At 45.5% G+C, this 21024-nt stretch overlaps 1 protein-coding gene across 1 annotated transcript in view; it reads left to right on the plus strand.

Moving 5' to 3' along the window:
* CUX1 (cut like homeobox 1) overlaps nucleotides 1-17936 on the plus strand; it is a 362119-nt gene extending 344183 nt beyond the window's left edge. Inside the window, exon 24 of the mRNA XM_088454694.1 lies at nucleotides 17249-17936. Within this exon, the coding sequence (XP_088310820.1) occupies nucleotides 17249-17936 (688 nt within the window). The remainder of the gene's footprint in view (nucleotides 1-17248) is intronic.
* The last annotated feature ends 3088 nt before the right edge of the window (nucleotides 17937-21024 follow it).

Here is a 21024-nt window from a genome sequence, read left to right on the forward strand (position 1 = left end):
TGCTGTGTGTCGCCCTGCTGTGGTGCTGTGTGTCGCCCTGCTGTGGTGCTGTGTGTCTCCGTGCTGTGATGCTGTGTGTCGCCCTGCTGTGGTGCTGTGTGTCGCCCTGCTGTGGTGCTGTGTGTGTCGCCCTGCTGTGGTGCTGTGTGTCGTCCTGCTGTGTGTCACCCTGCTGTGGTGCTGTGTGTCTCCCTGCTGTGGTGCTGTGTGTCGCCCTGCTGTGGTGCTGTGTGTCTCCCTGCTGTGATGCTGTGTGTCTCCCTGCTGTGGTGCTGTGTTTCTCCCTGCTGTGGTGCTGTGTGTCGCCCTGCTGTGGTGCTGTGTGTCGCCCTGCTGTGGTGCTGTGTGTCGCCCTGCTGTGGTGCTGTGTGTCGCCCTGCTGTGTGTCGCCCTGCTGTGGTGCTGTGTGTATCCCTGCTGTGTGTCTCCCTGCTGTGGTGCTGTGTGTCGCCCTGCTGTGGTGCTGTGTGTCGCCCTGCTGTGTGTCGCCCTGCTGTGGTGCTGTGTGTCGCCCTGCTGTGTGTCTCCCTGCTGTGATGCTGTGTGTCTCCCTGCTGTGGTGCTGTGTGTCGCCCTGCTGTGGTGCTGTGTGTCGCCCTGCTGTGGTGCTGTGTGTCGCCCTGCTGTGTGTCGCCCTGCTGTGGTGCTGTGTGTATCCCTGCTGTGGTGCTGTGTGTCGCCCTGCTGTGGTGCTGTGTGTCTCCCTGCTGTGATGCTGTGTGTCGCCCTGCTGTGGTGCTGTGTGTCGCCCTGCTGTGGTGCTGTGTGTCGCCCTGCTGTGGTGCTGTGTGTGTCGCCCTGCTGTGGTGCTGTGTGTCGTCCTGCTGTGTGTCACCCTGCTGTGGTGCTGTGTGTCGCCCTGCTGTGGTGCTGTGTGTGTCGCCCTGCTGTGGTGCTGTGTGTCGTCCTACTGTGTGTCACCCTGCTGTGGTGCTGTGTGTCGCCCTGCTGTGGTGCTGTGTGTCGCCCTGCTGTGGTGCTGTGTGTCGCCCTGCTGTGGTGCTGTGTGTCGCCCTGCTGTGGTGCTGTGTGTCGTCCTGCTGTGGTGCTGTGTGTCGTCCTGCTGTGTGTCACCCTGCAATAATGTAAATGCTCTATCAATTAAACATCTGAAAAACGTATTAGTGGTTTGTATCAACCTTAATCAGTGCATGAGGATGGCTTCCGCTTTATGTAGCTGCTAAGTCATACGAATGTGTTTACTTGATATGAAACCAGAACCAGATCATCTTTTGAACAACTTAGGTTCCAGTGGGCACTGAGGGGCCCTGACTGCCCTGATTGGCTTTCATGTGAGCTTATTTTTTTTTTATTTTTTTTTGGGGGGGGGGCAGGGGTTGTGACAAAGGAGTGAGAAGAAATGGGCCCAAACCAGCATAATAATGAGGCTCTGCATAATGCAAGATGGCTGCATGTGGAGGGCCACTCCAGAGATCATCAGCTCCCACACATTTCCTGATAATGAGCTATGGGGGAAAGACACTACCTGACTGGGCCCTCCTCCCACACTATCCCCAACCTACCTCTGAACTACTTCAACTGCCCCATAGCCAAACACCAGAGAGATTGTGGCTGTGTGTTGGAATTAGAGGTTGGTTGGACTTGTAGACTTTAAAAGGGCATAAGTATGTACCCCCACAGAGTCCCTGATCCCAGCCTAATGTAACCTTATGCTGCACAGTCTAAATCTAAATAGTATTGTTGATATATAATGAAGGAACATAGACAGTCCTGCTGCACAGAGCACTGCTGCATGGCCATGCTCCTCCTATACTACTAACTGTCACATTTCCTCTTCCAGCTCTGCCCAGAGCTCAAGAAATGGGTCCAAAATGTAAGAACTCCAAAAGTTACTTGTATAGAAATAATAAAGTGCCAAATGCATAAAGGTTGTTGTAATAGAATCCAGAAAAGCAAATAGTAATGCAGTGTGATAAGAAAGTGCAATACTGCACATACCAAAGTATATTACTTATGATGTGGTTTATACAGTTGGGATGTAGTCATGATCCTGGCGATCGGGATGCCGGCGCCAGAATCCCAAATGTAAGTGTTAGGGGGAGGGCTAGGCACTAGGGGCAGGGTTGTGGGAAGGGGGGGGGTTAGGATGAGGGGTGGGACGGTTAGGGTTAGGCTGCTGGGTGGGAGGGTTAGGGTTAACCTCTCAGTTACCGATCCTAGGGAAATGGTGACAGAAAGCACATACATACTATATTGCAGTCATTTTATTTAAATTAATATAATTTAGTATACGTACCTGAGAAATAAGAGGCCTACTGTATCTAAGCTTTGATGGCTGCCCCATAAGAGGACCAGAATGCTACTCTGTACATAGTAGAGTTCTTTAAATACAACAGAAGAAGGGAACAATTTATGTATAAGAAACTATGGGTAATGACTAACAATGCATTTCACATGTGACAGACTCTCTTCTTCAGGGTCCATAGGGTCCACAGGATCTACCTTGGGGCATGTAGTTGGAGTGATCCATGGCACCAAACCGCTTATAGCTTTGTAGCTCCCAGCATGCACTGGTCCTCCTCCCTTTATACCCCGCCACCAGCCACAGGCATTCAGTTTTTTTGTTTGGTGCGCGTATCCAGACGCACCGTTTTAACAGCGGGACTGCCTAGGCAGTCCCAAGCTTTTTCTTTTTTGATTTAACTTAGTTTTTTGAACTTCTGATTTTAGCAGTATTAGGCGCCGAATACGACGCATATACTGTGACTCCTTCTACCTCTGTCGATGCCGAAACGCCAGTACCGCTATAGTGCCCTGGGGATTTCGGCGGGCCTTAGCATGGCTCAACTAGCGGCATCGCTGGGGTCCAGACTGTGATCGGAATCACGGAGATGGCAGGTAAGATGATTCCTCAAAGGGAATCTTGCTCGGAGCAGTCCAGGCCTCCAGTGTAGGAGACGCATCGGAGGCAGCTGCAGGTGAAGGTCTCGTTTAACATGTCCTCACTAAGGCGGCCGCGGCCATATCGTCTGTCGCCGAGGACGTGGTAGTAGATGCACTAAAACTTACTAGGTAGTGTCTACTACTCTGAGGCCAGCGTACCCGTGCCATCAAAATCGCAGCTTAGGGGAGATAGACGCTCCTTCGGCCGCTCCTCCCCCAACCCAGACTTCGGCATCTGGTTTGCTACTTCTGACCACCTCGTGTGTGAGATGCTCACAGTCCACCTTGGGTGCGCTGCTGAAAGCTGTTGGTCTCAGAGGTTAGGTCTATCTCCCTGTATACCTCTTCCTTGGGTCAGGTATATAGCACTCTATGGGTCTCATTCAGACCCGGTCGCAAGCGCCGATGTGCTCGCAACCGGGTCGATGGTCCCCACAGAGCATGCACACGACAGAGCCGGCTCCGTCATGCGCATGTGCGAGACCCGGCTAGACCTGATCGCAAGCTAAGCTGTGGGTGGTAACCCACAGCTTAGCTTGCGACCTTGAGGCAGCACTTCAAAACAAGAAGTGCCCGCCCCCATTTAGAGTGAGTGATCGCTTCTTGCGATCGACTCTGAATGAGGGCCTATATCCTACCAATACCCCTGAGGGGGCTGGTCAGTTGATTAGAGTCCATTTGCATTTAGCATTTGAATATATTTATGCATTGTATGTGACTGTGATGCTAGCTGCTGTATTTATACTGCCTTTTTGTTTTCAAAACTGTCAGATATATCTATCACTGTGTTTCTTCTCATCCCTCTGAAGGGTGTGGGGGTTTTTCATTTAAAGTCACATTGCATTTATACTATATACCTTCTACCTGGTACACATTGCTATGTCTAAAGGTAAAGGAGAGAAGGATGAGATTCCTGTGCTAAAATCATGTAAATCCTGTTTTGCAGGCCTGTCTGAACAGGATTTTGTGCAAGATGGGTTGTGCAGTGTCTGTTGTAAACAGACACCTTTTTTATCTTGTACACCTGCACCAGCACCAGAACCACCCTGGGTGGCCTGTTGGTCTCAGTGTTGTCGCATTTGGTGGACAGGGCCGCAGCGTCGCGTGCTCCTGCCACAATAATGCCTTCTGCTATGGGGTACCCACAGCATTTGCATCCTTCTATGTATATGTCCTCCATGAATCCCTATTGTTTTGATTCTTCTGCTCACTCTAGTCAGCGTATGCTGCCGTCTATAGCTCCTCAGCAAGTGGTACAGGCGAATAGACCAGTGGCAGTAAAGCAGGGGCATAAGAGAGGTTCTCTTCAGACATTGCCTCGGGATTCTGACCTCCTCATCGCACTCTGATACTCAGAGTTCGGGGTCTTGCTCAGTGGGAGACCATCAATTCTCTGTGGATGTCCCCTCTCTGGTGAGAGCGGTTAGATCTGTCCTCAGTATAGAGGAAGAAGAGGTTCCGCCAAAATCTATGACTCCGGTCTTTAGGTATCAGAAGGTTGCTAAAGATTATTTTCCTCAGTCTGAACAACTGGCGAATCTCATGTCTGAAGCATGGTGTACTCCAAATAAGCATTTTCATGTTACAAGGAATTTAACCTCTCGATACCCATTTGCACTTGGGGGAACTTCCCATTTGTTACACTCACCATCAGTAAATGCTCATGTAACTAGATTGATCAAGAGCTCTACATTACCCATTCCTGCAGCATCCTCATTAAAAGAGGTTACAGATAGAAAACTTGATAACTATTTAAAATCAGTGTTTTCATCATCTGGAGCTATTACCAGACCAGCTATGGCTGTAGCCTAGGTAGCCAAAGCTATGGAAGAATGGACGAAGGCTCTGGAGGATAGCATGCCGAATGCTACAGAGAACAGCTGTCTCATCTCAGGCAGATGCAAGAAGCAGCTATGTATATGGGGGAAGTGGTCATTGATGCAGGTATCTTGGCTTCTAGGGTATCAGCAACTTTGGTTGCGGCTCGAAGAACCCTTTGGCTAAAGACCTGGAAGGCGGATACAGGGTCCAAGAAGGCCTTTGCCTTTTGTTGGGAAGGTACTGTTTGGACCAGAGCTGGATGACATGGTGTCTTCTCTGGTGACACCTAAATCTGCGGGGTTGCCATCTACGACTACGCCTAAGTATAGGCAGTCGTCAGCTCAGTCCTTTCACCCACAGGGTAGGGCAAAGGACCAGTCTTCCTCTAGACGGGATAATTCCCACAGGAAACCGCAGACCAGGAAATCCTGGTCAACCAGACATCCTGCTTCCAAGCCGGATGATTACGCCACAGCCTGATGGGGCAGGCCTCCCCCTGGAAGGTCTGAGGCCGACTTCTACAGCTTTCTCATGCCTGGCATCAGACGACTACGGATGTCTGGGTTCGAGAGGTGGTCTCTCATGGTTATACCATCACATTCCTGAGGCATCCTCCTCAGAGGGATTTGTTGGTACAACCCTTCCTGTAGACCCGGTCAGATCTTTGGCCTTTCAGGAGTCATAATACCTGTTCCTGTGACGCAACAGGGAAGGGGTTATTATTCAAATTTGTTTTTGGTTCAGAAACCAAATGGGTCACATCTCCCTATCCTGAATCTGAAATCTCTCAACAGATTCATCCATGTGCCCAAATTCCTTATGGAAACCCTACGATCAATTATGATGGCAATGGAGCCTGGAGATTTCATGGTCTCCTTGGACATAGAGGATGCTTATCTGCATGTTCCTATTGCACAATCTCACCAAGGATTTCTGAGAATGGCGGTAGATCAGCAACATTACCAATTACAGGCTCTACCCTTCAGGTTGGCCACAGCCCCTCGGTTATTTACCAAGTTAATGGCAGTCATGACTGCTTATCTCAAACGACAAGGAGTCAGCAGTGTTCTCCCCAGAAAATGTTTCCAGCCGGGTGGTATCAAGAAGTAGCCGGGTGGGGGGGTCTTCGCAATAATAAAATGTTTTAAAAACTGACCTAATAATGTTTTAAACTTGAAATAACATTTTATATATTAATTCTCCTCTTCTTATTAGAGGCCCAGTCTGATTATGAAAAAGCTGCAGAGTTTGTAGGATCTGGTCCTTTTTATACAGCTCCCAGTTACTGTCCCCAATTGCAGGCTCCCAAAGTGCCGGGTGGTAGGCTGTTTCTTGCCGGGTGGTGCACCCACAATAAAACAGCCTGGGGAGAACACTAAGTCAGGATATTGCCATATTTGGACGTCGTCCTGACCTGATATTGGCACAATCTCAGGAGGTGTTACAATGTAATCTCCAGATGACCATTGTCTACCTACAAGAGCACGACTGGATAATCAATGGGAAAAAGTCTTCTCTTTCTCCAACTCAGCAAATGGTGCACTCAGGGGCGCTGCTGGATTCTCTGGGACAGAGGATTCTTCTGCCAGAGGACAAGATTGCAGCACTTCAATCTTGTGTGCACAGTGTACTTTGCAAGTAGGAAGTATCAGTTCACTTGGCAATGCAGGTGCTAGGCTCCATGGTGTCCACATTCGACATTGTGGCTTATGCCCAGTTCCACTTCAGGTCCCTGCAGGAATGGATTCTGTCTCATTGGGATGGTCTGTATCATCGGATAAAGTCTCACATGATCCGCATCTCGCCAGAGGTTCGGTTCTCCCTCGCTTGGTGGCTTCAGATGACTCATTTAGACAAGGGTCGCCTGTTATGGCTCCCAGATTGGGTACTCCTCACCACGGATGCAAGTCTGCGAGGATGGGGAGCGGTGACAGGTCTTCACACCTTTCAGGGAAGGTGGACGGATCAGGAAAGTCACCTACAGATAAATGTTTTGGAGCTTTGTGCATTGCACAAAGTGCTCATTCTGGCACAGGACCTACTTCAGGGCAGGCCTGTCCAGATTCAGTCCGACCACGTGACTGTGGAGGCCTATATCAAAAGTCCGGCAGCCATGATGGTTTCTGCATTGTCAGTATGGTTCCAACACAGAATTGCTCCCCTGTCGCATGTTAGAACATTTTTGCAGGGGGTTTTCCCAGTCTGCAACCTCCCATTTGTCCCTCTGGTGGCACCGTGGGATTTAGCTTTGGTTCTCGGTACACTGCAAGCTTTTCCTTTTGAGCCCTTGGATAAGGTGGACCTTAGATGGTTGTCAGCGAAGACACTTTTTCTCCTCGCTTTTTCCTCAGCTCACAGAGTTTCTGATGTGGCAGCACTGTCATGTCACTCTCCATATTTTGTCATCAAAATAGAGCTGTTCTTCGTACTAGAGCGGGTTACCTTCCAAAGGTGGTATCCTGTTTTCATATTAATGAAGAAATTGCTCTGAAGTCTGCAGCCACCAGGTGTGGATGCCGTCGGCTCTGGGCTGCCTGGTCAATCAGGGATGAATGAATGGTGCGGAGGGACCAGGAGGTCCCTCTTAGATAGGCGGCTGCTAGAAGTTCATCTTCCAGCAGCCGCCCACTGAGCTTTTCTGACTTGTTGCATCAGATGCGACCATGTAAGGGAAAGCCCAGCCTGGTGTGGTCACATCTTATGCAACCATGCCAGGCAAGTGGTTAAGGCAGAGCAGCCAAATTTCTGCAAGTTGCTCGTGCTCCAGATGCAGTGTGTTGGTAATATATGTAGAAAAAAGCAAAAATACACTCCCCCTTTGGTGCATACCTCCTGTATATGAGGTGAAGAAAAAGTATTCTTTTAGTTGAATTCAAATTTGGGGAGCTAGCATCATGTTGTTATGGTGTGAACATAAGCTATAAAGTCAATGGAATGTAAGTTTTAATGGGGGGAATTAAATCAGCCGTGATAATACAATTTTGGTTTAAAATTATTTTTTTTTTTTTGCCATATTTAATTAGCCGCCCAGTTAACGTGGGCTAATTCTGCATGGGCGTTGACATGTTTTTTTTGTCGGGACCCCCTGAGCAGGTGAAAAGTTTGGGAAAGTCCCTATTTTAAGGTAAAAATGTAGGGACACCCTCCCCAATAATTAATTAGGCACTTAGACGTTTTTAATTAGCTTAAGTACATTTTTTGGGTGAAATTCTGCAAAGTGCAGAATAATGGGGGTGTTTTAAACATTGCAGGTTGCAGCAATACTTTTTCATTTAACATTGGCTTAAAATGACCCAAAAATAAACTGACATACATTTTTACACACCCCTCATTCTACTACAGCATTTAATTTGCTAAAAAAAAAAAAAAAAAAAAGACATATGCTTTTAACTGACATTTGTTACACTTTAAGAACTCCAAATAATTTGCTTTGGGCCACTAACAGATTTCTATACTGTTATCTTATATTAGTTTGCATGTTTTGGGGGGCACAGGCTGATTTGCCCACTTAACACTTGTAATACCTGCAAGAATTATTACCCTAATGCCGGAAGATGACTTTTCGAATTGAATTGGACGTAAAACAGGAGCACGCATACAGACGATAAGTGACATTAACAGGCGACAAGTACGCTAAGTTAGCTTAACTTTTTATCGCGGCTTATTGAATTCCCCCCTAAATTTAAATGAAAAATAGTCTACAGTATATAACTACAGGAATGAATTATATAAATGAGTAATAGGTAAAGGAAAAAGAAAGATAGTTTATGTAGTTTGGTATAGATATCGTGTACCCTACGGGTAAAATGTGCCAAAAACATAAGTGATATTTAGACAGTAGAAAAGTGATAATACGGAGTGCCGTCTCCATTATCCTCATTTTAGTAGAGCATACACTATAGTTATACCTAGAACTTCAAAATAATGGCCAATCGCCTCCAATTATTCTTACCTTGCATCCTAACACCATCAGTTGGGATTTATACGTGGTATATTTTTGGTAAAAGGGGTTAGAAGGGCTCTGGCAACTATTGTCTCATTCACTTTCCCCATCCCCTTTGGGAGCAATGCTTTTGAGCTTAGAGGCAGAAAAGGCATTTGACACAGTGCCTTGGGGTCATTTGCTTAAAATCTTTCAGGTACGTGATTTTGGTAGAACTTTCTCTGTTCTGTTCCCTAGTTATATTGTTCGCCGACCACTACCTTCATAATTAATGGCACCTGTAGTTCCCCCATTACGAAGACGAGGGGCACTCGACAAGGATACCCTCTATCGCCATTTGTTATTTAATATAGCTTTGGACCCATTATTGCGTATTCTTCATTACTAGCCAGATTTTAAGGGTATTTTGGTGGGCTCCCAGGAGTTTAAAGTCCAAGCCTTTACTGATGACTTATTACGTTATATTTCAGATCCAGAACAGACCTTATCCAAAATCTTTGATAAATTTCCTGATTATGCTAAAGTTTCTGGCTTTAGTATTAATTTGGATAAGTCAGAAGCGCTGTATTTGGGATGCACGGTGAGGCCGCATTGGGGTGACTCTTACCCTGTGGTATGGGCTACTAATACTCTTAGATATTTGGGAATTGAATTACCACGTTATATTGGGGATTTACTGTATATACTCGAGTATAAGCCAACCCGAATATAAGCCGAGATACCTACTTTTACCACAAAAAACTGGGAAAACTTATTGACTCGAGAATAAGCCTAGTGTGGGAAATTGCAGCAGCTGGTAGTGCCCCCAGTAGTAATTCCCCCTGGTTGTGCCCCCAGTGGTAATCCCCCCTTTCAGTGCCTCCAGTAGTAATCCCCCCTGGTAGTACTCCCAGTGGTAATCCCCCCTTTTAGTGCCCCCTGTAGTAATCCCCCACTGGTAGTGCCCCCTGTAGTAATCCTCCCCTGGTAGTTCCACCAGTGGTAATCCCCCCCCTGTAGTAATCCCCCCCTGGTAGTGCCCCCTGTAGTAATCCCCCCCTGGTAGTTCCCCCAGTGGTAATCCCCCCCCTGTAGTAATCCCCCCCTGGAAGTGCCCCCTGTAGTAATCCCACCCTGGTGGTAGTTCCCCCAGTGGTAATCCCCCCTTTTAGTGCCCCCTGAAGTAATCCCCCCCTGGTAGTGCCCCCTGTAGTAATCCCCCCCTGGTAGTTCCCCCAGTGGTAATCCCCCATTTTAGTGCCCCCTGTAGTAATCGCCCCCTGATAATGCCCCCTGTAGTAATCGCCCCCTGGTAGTGCCCCGTCTGGTCAGCGCTACACTTGACTCGAGTATAAGCCGAGGGGGTACTTTTTCAGCAAATTTTTTGTGCTGAAAAACTCGGTTTATACTCTAGTATATACGGTATATGATCTTAATATGAGGTTGCTTATTCGAGAGATAGTGGATGAACTGTCGGTGTTACCTTATGTTGTCCTGTTTAGGTAGGATTCATTTATTAAAAATGATCTCCTTCCCTAAACTCCTCTACCCCTTACAGATTATGCCAATTCTGCTCTCACAGGCGGATAAAAAGTGTTTGTATAAAACATTTCGAGACTTTATCTGGAAGAATTAACGTCCTCGAATTGGCTTGCTGAAGCTCCAACAGACCCGGCCTAATGATGGGGTTAATTTACCTAATTCAAAATTATATAGCCATGCTGGAGTTTTTAGATACATACGGGACTGGATGCACAGGACGAACCTATATACTGATTCAAAGCTGGGTCAGTCTTTTCTACCTGATCAGCACCTACTGGTGTTTCTCCATTCCCATAAACAAGAATAATCTGAGGTTATTATTAGGAATCCCCTGCTGATGCTTGCGTGGCGAGTTTGGCACTTTACGAGAAAGCAGAGGAATTTAAATTGTTACCATTTTCTCTTTCTCTCATTACTTTTAAATCCTGAGTTTCAAATTGGGGAGGCCTCCGTGCTTTTCTCATCATGGCCTTTCCTTACGTCCAAGCATTGGTTGACACTGAAAACAAGTCTGTATGTTCTCCATGTGTTTGTATGGGTTTCCTCCAAATGCTCAGGTTTCCTCCCAAAATCCAAAAACATACAGGCAGCTTAATTGACTTTTGGCAAGTAAAAATTACCCTTAGTGTGTAGGGAATATAAGGTGTAAGCACCACTGGGGCAGTGATTGATGTGAATGACTGAAATATTTTCTATAGAGCCCTGCGGATATGTGTGCGCAATATAAATAACTGGTTCATACTGACTTTCACTACCAGTAAGGATTGTTCTTCCCACCACTGTTCCAGCATTTGCTGATCATGCTCTGTACCCTCTGTGCAGACTGGACACTGCATCATCTTGTGCTGAATTATTATTTCACCATGGCCAAAAATGAGGCTTTGTCTTCTTACTACTCGAACAGCCCAGCCACTAACCAAGTGTCCCTGGTTGGCAGTAATTAAGCAAGTAATAAGCAGTCAATGACCGCAGCCGCACACTTTGGGGTATTTTTACTAAAGTGCAGGTTTCTTCTTCAGGGTCCATAGGGATCCACAGGGATACGTTTCGGTTGTCCATTCACAGTAATATGAGTTCTTTCAAGGGCAAAATCCGGATTCAGTACGGAACGCAATAGCGATTACGCACGCAGTCTCTCTGCGAAGATATGCCAATCCTCTGCGATCGCTATCTCCTTGCACGCATGATTAATACTTAGCAAGACTGCGAAACCATGGGTAACATCGAGTACAATGTCAGCCTCACGCATACTTGCACAAGCTCTGACCTTACTCAGGAATTGCTAACCTCATTGCACGCAGTGGAAGCCCAAGCAGTGTATGGCATCACAGTGGCTAATTTATGCACATCCCTGCAATGGCATCGAAACACAGTGGCATGCCTCCCGTCACCTCCGCAAAAACGATACTTCCTGTCAGTTAATTTGCGATTGGCCTGCATAGTCAATGCAGATCGCAGTTCCGATCGCAGTGGCTGGTTTGCGCATGCGCAGTACGCAACAACCGTCCGATTTGCTTGCATATTAGCAGTGGCGTGTTCGCGCACTGGATGCTTGCGCAGAATGCAACTGTTGGCCATCTGCGTGCGTAATCACACTTGCGATCCTTGCTGAATCAGGCTAATTTTTATTAGTTTGGTCCAGAGGCTAGTATTCTTGATACCGGGGGATATTGGTCCCTGCACTTCTACCTAGATATTTCCTTACAGTTAAATGGGTGCTTTCATCAGGCAGCTCTGCTGGTGAAGCTGCTGAGTAGCCAGCAGTGTGTGAGATTTTTATCTGTGGCCTTGACATGATCTGGCTGCTTTGAGCTAAGAATTGGGATATATTTTCTCACTGTTATGGTTGCTTACAGTAAAAAAAGAGGGAGGGTTAGAGTGTGAAATAATTTTCAGTAAACACCTCTGTTCTATCATAAGGAAGTACTTTCATACTGTACTGTAACATACCAGAAATATACTGGTACTATCTTAACTAATGTCTTGATGTTGATTTTAATTCTGATACTATAGGCCTGATGTAGATTTGGGAATAGAGTAAGATAGAGCAAGTACCTGTGTACCAGGACAAACCATGTTGCAATGCAAAGGGTGTAAATACAAACTTTTTTTTTTTTGCATGTGGGGTAAATACTGGCTGGTTTTGCATGTAGCCCACAAATGCTGGACAGCTTTATTTTTACACTGCAATTTAGATTTCAGCTAGGACACACCCCTCCCAAATCTAAATCTATCTGCACAATTTACATCTTTCCCACCTGCAGTGCAACATGCTTTTACCAAAATGCAATTACTTGCTCGTTCCTCCTCTATTCCCAAATCTGAATCAGGCCCTATACTGTAATAGAAAAGTTCTGTTGGTAATTCTTTGTTTTTTCACATACTATTTACAGTATGCATTGTTGGAAGCAGGGCTGCCATCAGAAATTGTGGGGCCCTGGACTGACAAAATAGGCAACCCCCCTCCCCCGTGTTTCTGCAACTCCAACACCACAGTGTCTCTCTAGACAGCACCCCTTCTGTCTCTCTAGACAGCACCCCAGATTCCCCTTATTTCCCTCTCAGCGATCGCCTCCACATTCCCCTCCCTCTCAACGATCTCCTCCACATTCCCCTCTCTCTCAGCGATCTCCTCCAAATTCCCCTCTCTCTCAGCGATCTCCTCCAAATTCCCCTCTCTCTCAGCGATCTCCTCCAAATTCCCCTCTCTCTCAGCGATCTCCTCCAAATTCCCCTCTCTCTCAGCGATCTCCTCCAAATTCCCCTTCTCTCTCTAGACAGCACCCCTTCTGTCTCTCTAGACAGCACCCCTTCTGTCTCTCTAGACAGCACCCTTTCTGTCTCTCTAGACAGCACCCCCAGATTCCCTTCTCTCCCTCTCAGCGATCTCCTCCAAATTCCCCTCTCTCTCAGCGATCTCCTCCAAATTCCCCTCTCTCTCAGCGATCTCCTCCAAATTCCCCTCTCTCTCAGCGATCTCCTCCAAATTCCCCTCTCTCAGCAATCTCCTCCAAATTCCCCTCTCAGCAATCTCCTCCAAATTCCCCTCTCTCTCAGCAATCTCCTCCAAATTCCCCTCTCTCTCAGCAATCTCCTCCAAATTCCCCTCTCTCTCAGCAATCTCCTCCAAATTCCCCTCTCTCTCAGCGATCTCCTCCAAATTCCCCTCTCTCTCAGCGATCCCCTCCACATTCCCCTCTCTCTCAGCGATCCTCTCCACATTCCCCTCTCTCTCAGCAATCCCCTCCACATTCCCCTCTCTCTCAGCAATCCCCTCCACATTCCCCTCTCTATGATCCCCTCCACATTCCCCTCTCTCTCAGCAATCCCCTCCACATTCCCCTCTCTCTCAGCAATCCCCTCCACATTCCCCTCTCTATGATCCCCTCCACATTCCCCTCTCTCTCAGCAATCCCCTCCACATTCCCCTCTCTCTCAGCAATCCCCTCCACATTCCCCTCTCTATGATCCCCTCCACATTCCCCTCTCTCTCAGCAATCCCCTCCACATTCCCCTCTCTATGATCCCCTCCACATTCCCCTCTCTCTCAGCAATCCCCTCCACATTCCCCTCTCAATGATCCACTCCAAATTCCCCTCTCTCTCAGCGATCTCCTCCAAATTCCCCTCTCTCTCAGCGATCTCCTCCACATTCCCCTCTCTCTTTCAGCGATCCCCTCCACATTCCCTTCTCTCTGTGATCCACTCCACATTCCCCTCTCAGCGATCCCCTCCACATTCCCCTCTCTCTCAGCGATCCCCTCCACATTCCCCTCTATTTGTGATCCCCTCCACGTACCCTCAGTGATCCCCTCCACATTCCCTTCTCTCTCAGCAATCCCCTCCACATTCCCCTCTCAATGATCCACTCCATAATCCCCTCTCTCTCAGCGATCTACTCCACATTCCCTTCTCTCTCTCAGCAATCCCCTTCACATTCCCATCTCTATCAGCGATCCCCTCCAAAATCCCTTCTCTCTCAGTGATCCGCCACACATTCCCCTTTCTCTGTCCGCGATTCCCCCTCTTGCCACCCTGTATGTAAGTGATCCCCCCACATTCCCCTCTGTATATCGGACACCCCCCCACACACACACAAACACACACACACACATTCCCCTGTCTCTCTGTGGTCCTCACACACATTCCGCTCTGCCTGTCAGTGACACCCCCTACACACACACACACATTCCCCTCAGCCTTTCAGTGACACCCCCCCACACACACACTCCCTTCTGCCGATCAGTGACCCTCCCACACACACATTCACCTCTGCCTGTCAGTGACCGTCCACACACACATACATTCCCCTCTGCCTATCAGATGTATGCCACACACACACACACACTCCCCTCTGCCTGTCAGTGACCCCCCCACACACACCCCCCTATGCCTGTCAGATTTATGCCACACTCGGTACTATAGTTCCCCCTTACTCACTTATTCATCTACTTCTTTCCCCCGATAAGCCCCATCCCCTTTGCCCTCTCTAGCACCTTGGGTTCCCGGTAAAGAAAACCTGGCTCCCCTTTGGTCGATGGCAGCCATCTTTCCGTATCTTGCTATAGGGGCAGCTATTTTCTGTTAGCCCCTGCTGCAGCTTCAGCCTGCCAGATCTCGAGCAGGCGGCCTCAAATCATTAATGGCCCCCTGCTCCTGATCGCCAGTACGACCATCCCTGCATGGGCTCCTCTCTGTCCGGACCCGGACTCCAGACCTGGCAGTCCCCCACTGAAGGTGGCCCTGGTTGGAAGTATTACAAAGAAATGTTGTAATACTGACAGTAGCCTGATAAAATTAACTGGTCATACAGCAAAAAAGATTGTGACAAGTGAAAGCAAAAAATGAAAAGCACCCAGGGTGTATGACCCAAATAGGACAGAGACCAATGATTGGCTTAGTCATTGAGTTTGGGTTGGCTGTGGAAAGAGGTGCATGTGGCCCATACCTTGTGGGAGGAAGCAGACATTGGTAATTGTTTAGCAATAAGCTTTGCCCTTACAGCAAGCACTGTAATACAGAAGTAAGGGGAAGAACAACGGATGTCAGTGTAAGGCAGGGATGGGGAACCTATTTTCTGCCGAGGGCCATTTTGATATATATAAAATTATTACCGGGCCTGGTGCAGACCACGCCCCCTCCGTGTGACGTCACATTGGGTGGGGCCCCAATCGCCTGTGATTACAGCAATGCCTGGAGCATCCTGAGGACACTCCGGGAAGCTGTAAGGGCAGCGGTGTGACCGTCTGAAGCATCCTAAGGACTCTCCAGGCGGCATTGCTGCATAGATTCTGGCTGCAGGGTGACAGTCTAGGCTTCCTACTAGCGAGAAGAGGAGGCTAGCAGAAAAAAGCTCAGAGGGCCAGACCAAATGATCCCAGGAGCCTTATACGGCCCCTGAGCCTGAGGTTCCCCATCCCTGGAGTAAGGGATCAGAGCAGGCTTATGTCAGCACATTGCAGCAAATCTCAACCTTTATAATTGCTGTAACAGACCATATTGGTGTGTTGATGATTGTGTTACTGCAATTCTAATGGATGAGATTCATTCTCCCATGAAAGTGGATTGGAGGAGTCTGGAAGATGGCAGCTCAGCCTATAATAAATACGTACCTGAAAGTACAGATGTGTCCACATACATCTATTCTCCGTGCACGTTAAACAGCCCTTCTAGTTGGCCCATGCTGTGGCGTAACTCAGTAGCATATTTTTGTGCTACTTTTTCCCTTAAAATACATCTTATACACAAATCGTTGTGAATAGGACACACAAGCAGCGTATGCTGATTAAAATGATATGCAGCATGCCTATTTTCTGTGTGCGACTGCGGCTGTATCTGCATGCGAAATGCTACGCTACATTGTCACAGCCGATGACACTGTAGCGTAGCATTTCGCAGCAAGATATAACCGCAGTTTGCGCACAGAATAAAGGCATTCCGCATATCATTGTAATTCGCATAACCTGCTCGTGCGTCCTATTTACATCACTTTGGGAATAAAACCCATTTTAAGGGAAAAAGTTGCACGCAAATACGCTTGGCACTACAGAGTCTCACAGCGCTCACGCATTGTGTAACGCGACTTTTATCGCACAGAGGCTAGATGTATGTGGACACATCTGTATGCATTTATTTTGGATATAATGCACTATGAGCGCCCCCTTTCTTTTTGTTTTAAGATCTAAATAGTTACAGAAGTGTCCTCATTTAACTATCCTTCTGGTCAGACGTAAGTTAGATAAGAGTGGCTGGGAGTGATATGCTAATGGAAAAAAAAACATCACGTGATAAGATACCGCAACTCGTTATAAACTGCTACAAACTAGTGTCCTATAGAACTGTATAGAATACACATTTGTGACACCTTCTCACAAGAAGTTTTTTTACATGAGCATATCACCCAAAGCCAGGCACATGTCCTGTCGGAATGATAGTTTTTAATGAGGACACAACTGTACTGTATGTATGTATATATATATATATATATATATATATATATATATATATATACACAAAGTATGGGCGTTTTGTGAGGAAAATCTCATATGTGGCAATGAAAATAATGTACATATCGTTCAGACTGTGCAAAGATTTACAGTTATGATGACAGTGGTTACATTAACCATACTTTAACTCCCTAGTATGTCTTAATTATCATATATAGACAGACCTGCATAGTACTCTGGTGTGGTTGTATGTCTGTCTTTTAAATCAGTGCTTTTCAAATTTGGTCCCCAGGGAGCACTAACAGTGCATGTTTTCCAGGTTTCCTCACAGATTTACAAATAAAATAAATAAAAAGAACCAGTCAGTCAGTAATGACTACACCTGTCCTCCTGCAAGGAGATTTAGAAAACATGCACTGTGAGTGTGCCCTGAGGACTGGCTTTGAGAAGCACTGTTTCAAATCAATCATACTACAATGCCTTTTAATTGCTGCCTGTATCTAAATGACTGGTGATGGTTGTAGTGTTATAATTTCTGTACATTGTTTTTTCTGGACGCAGGTAAACTGAAGCCTATGTTGTAGTTTGTAAAAATGGCTCTTTTCTTTCCGCAGGTCTCGTATACGCAGAGAACTGTTCATTGAAGAAATTCAAGCAGGTAGCCATGGGCAAATTGGTTCTAGTGATTCTCCATCAGCTACAAGCAGCAGGGCGGCCCACAGTTCTGAGGGAGATAGCTGTGATGGTGTAGACATGGAAAGCACAACGGATGGGAAGCATGATGTCCTTGAAGGAGATGACTTCAACAGTGATAACACAAAGTCTCAGGGAGGACAGACTGATTCAGCTTTTGAAGAGAATGAAGATGCCAGATCTACTGAGAAAACCGACAATACCCGGTCAAAAGTAGACAGCCCAGTTGACAAGGATGAGGAAGGCCAAATAAAGCTGCAGAGTCGGACTTCTCTTCCTGGATCTCGGTGTTCTCAAGAGAGCTCAGAAACAACACCGAAATCTGCTACTGAAAAGCATGCCTCTACCTCAGCTGCCTCAAGCTTGGTCCCCACAAAGGAGAGTTTCAACAAGTCTAAAGAAGATTCAGAGAAACTGTCCAGCGTGCCAAGTACAAGTTCACAGAAAGGAAACTCTATTCAGAGTTTATTCAACTTTTCTGAGACGGCAAGTTCCAAAAACACACGGGACAACACCTTGAGGAAAAAGAAAGCCGCAAACTTGAACAGCATAATTCATCGTTTAGAGAAGGCCGCTAGCCGAGAAGAACCCATCGAATGGGAATTTTGAGATTAAATTAACCCTGGTTCCAGCAAACTGGGGAAATTAAACTGGACCTTTCACTGGTTATATTGTATTGCGCACTTATCGCCCTGCAGGCCACAGGGCAAAAACGCCATAGGCCAAGGTGCATATAGAATACAAAAGGAGCATTAAGCCCAATTTTATGTTGTGTTTTCGAGGACGAAAACTGAAATATGTAGTCAAGCTTTTTTGTACCCTGAAGTGTTTTTACTATTGCCCAAGTGATTTTCACAGTTTCTGGAATAACTCTTACAGCTTTGCCTTGTGCCCAACTTTTTAGCGTGGGCTTAAATAAGTACAAAAAAAAAATCTTCAAAAAAAAAATAGTGAAAAAAAGAGATTGAACCCACTAAATTAATGGGGCTTTTTATCTGCCATGTAATGGCCGCAGAGCGATAATACACTATGATCTTCTTATACCAGGAAAAGGAGGAGATTTTTCAGGAAAAAAAAGGTTGTCTTTTTTTTTTTTTTTTTTTTTTTTTTTTTTTTAATATTATTATTTTGGTTTTCATTTTTAGTAGCTGTTTCAGTTGCCACAAAGAGATTGCACAGTCATCTGACTCTAAACACACTAGTTTGGAATGCTATTTTCAAGAAGAAAAAAAATCCTGCTCGGAACTTTGAAATGAAACAAATACACCAACTCCACTTATTTTCAAACTCAAGTCACATCAGGAAAATATTTTAATTTGTGGTAGCTGACATAGTGTTTTCTTGGTAGTGAAAATAGATATCCAGTGCACATTGTTTCATAGCTTTAACTAATTCTGGTCTTTTCCAGACCAGAGTTTGTTTATTACACTCCATTTTAGGCCAAATCAGGACAAAAAAAAAGATCTGAATTTAGGTATTTTATAACCTGCTTTTTAACCTCTAACCACAGAGCACGCTGATCAGACCTCATATTTTGGGAGGACAAAAGGGTACAAGTTGGAATGGCTGAGCTGTTCTGGTTTAGTTGATCTGTGGGCTACTAAAACATCCTTACAGTATTCCCTTCATAGAAACATATATTTTATTGATTTATTTAAACGGACAACAGCTGACTTTGTTTAATAAGTTTAATTATTACCAAATATGCTGCCAGCAGGATGCATATAAAAGAGACATTTTAAATGCAAACTAGTCAAACTTTTTATGAAAAAAAAAGTAAAAAAAAAAATACAAAAAAAGTCAAACAAAGCAAACCTCTTAACTTTGACATAGTACAATGTAAATAGATGAAAACCTAAAACCAAAATGATCATTTAACAAAATTGCATTTGCGGCTCTTGAGCAATCTTTTCTACAACCGTCAGTTCTTGTTCAAAGTACCACAATCCATTCCAATTTGTATCCTGCTCCTTTCTGCTGTCAATATGTGTGTGAGAGAAAACAGAGACGTGTGGGATTACCCGTGTATGCAATTTTATAAGTCTGTGTATTTTCTTATGTACTTGTGCACACATAGAGTGCATTACTGCCACCTTTTTTCAATAAGCTGGTTTATCTGCTATGGCTTCTACAAGATTTGCTGAACTAGGCTCCTTTATCGCCATATCTTAAAAAAACTAACAATAGATAATTTCAGTATATATATATTTTTTTTGCTTATTTATAGGTGCTGTATTTTATTATCTGATTGTTAGGAAGGGATGAAACGGGGGCAAATATTCTTTAGAGGGATAGACTGCCGGCAGTATTGGGTATAATTTACAAGATGTAGTTGTCATACTGTACATTATTGATTTAAAGATTTTTTTTTTCTTTGATCTTATCGTGTATCATTGAAACATTGTGTCTTAGGTCAGCATCTTTTGATGTTATTTGGTGCATTTGTTACTTACTTTTTAATAATATTACATTTATGTTGAAAACTATTTTTTTTGTAATCCCTTCCTCTTATAGGGGATGGGAAGTGTTGTTTTAAAACTATACTCCCTATGCTAAACCTCAACGAGCTTGTATTATTTAGTAGAAAAGTTTCAATGTGTAGAACCACATTTCTTGTCGTTAGAAAAAAAAATGCTCTTTACACGCATTGGTAAGATGCAGTAGCACTTCAGGTTTTAAGATAGATCATTTTCTTAAAGAACAATACAGAAAAACATATACATAAAGAGGCTCTAAGAGGCAAAACCAGGCAAGTTAAAAAAAAAAAATGTCACGCTTTTATCTTGTGGTCCAACTCCATTCATCATCAACCGTTTCTGAATATACTGTATTTATAAGAGAATTAATGTATTTCTTTCAGTAGGTTAAAGGCGGGCTTCTTAACAAATCTATTCAGGCTATTGTGGCTTGAATACTTTACTCATCCTTGTCGTGTTTTTGCTGGCCATCCTGGGAAGGGGCTGCTAGGTGGGCGGTGCGGGAGCCTTGGCTCTGCCCTTGCATCATCAAGCCGCCTGGACCACCCACTTCACTTAAGAAGTGGGAGGCCGCATGCAGCCTTCGGGAGACACCCACATTTCCGGTTGTCCCAGAGAGCTGCCTGAGATTCAAGAGTCTCCAGGACATTTCAGGAGAGTAAGCAAGTATGCCTCTACTACTAGAAGTAGCGGCAAACAAGACTAGCCCTGTGCCTTCTGCACACAGCTGTCTGGATCCCCTAGTTCTTTTCCAGGTGCCATGTTTTTGTTAGTTAATTGAAGACAGATAATATTTCTGTCTAAAAGACTTATACACTTGGGTGGTTCCATGTCATGCCCCCTATTGTTGCATTAAAAACTGCACTGTTCATTTTCAAAAATAATTATTTAGAGTAATTAGGGGGAATCAGAGGGCCATTTAAGGAAGAGAGTCGTCTGTTACTAAATGATTGAGAGCTTTCACGAACAATAAGAGAGCTCATTTTGGTTAACCTGCTTTTGCAACCCAGTGTTACTATAGATGTGTCCTCATACATCTAGCCTCCTTGCGCGTTAAACAGCCCTTCTAATTGCGCAATGTTGTGGCGTTACTCGGTAGCGCTGAGCGTCTTTTTATGCAAAGCTTTACCTTCAAATGTGTCTTATTCACACAGCGATGTGAATAGATAGCACAAGCAGCTTCTGCTGATTAAAATGATGTGCAGCATGCCTATACTCTG

This window comes from Taudactylus pleione, unplaced genomic scaffold, assembly GCF_031769625.1.
Source record: "Taudactylus pleione unplaced genomic scaffold, aTauple2 ptg000040l, whole genome shotgun sequence".
NCBI lineage: Eukaryota > Metazoa > Chordata > Amphibia > Anura > Myobatrachidae > Taudactylus > Taudactylus pleione.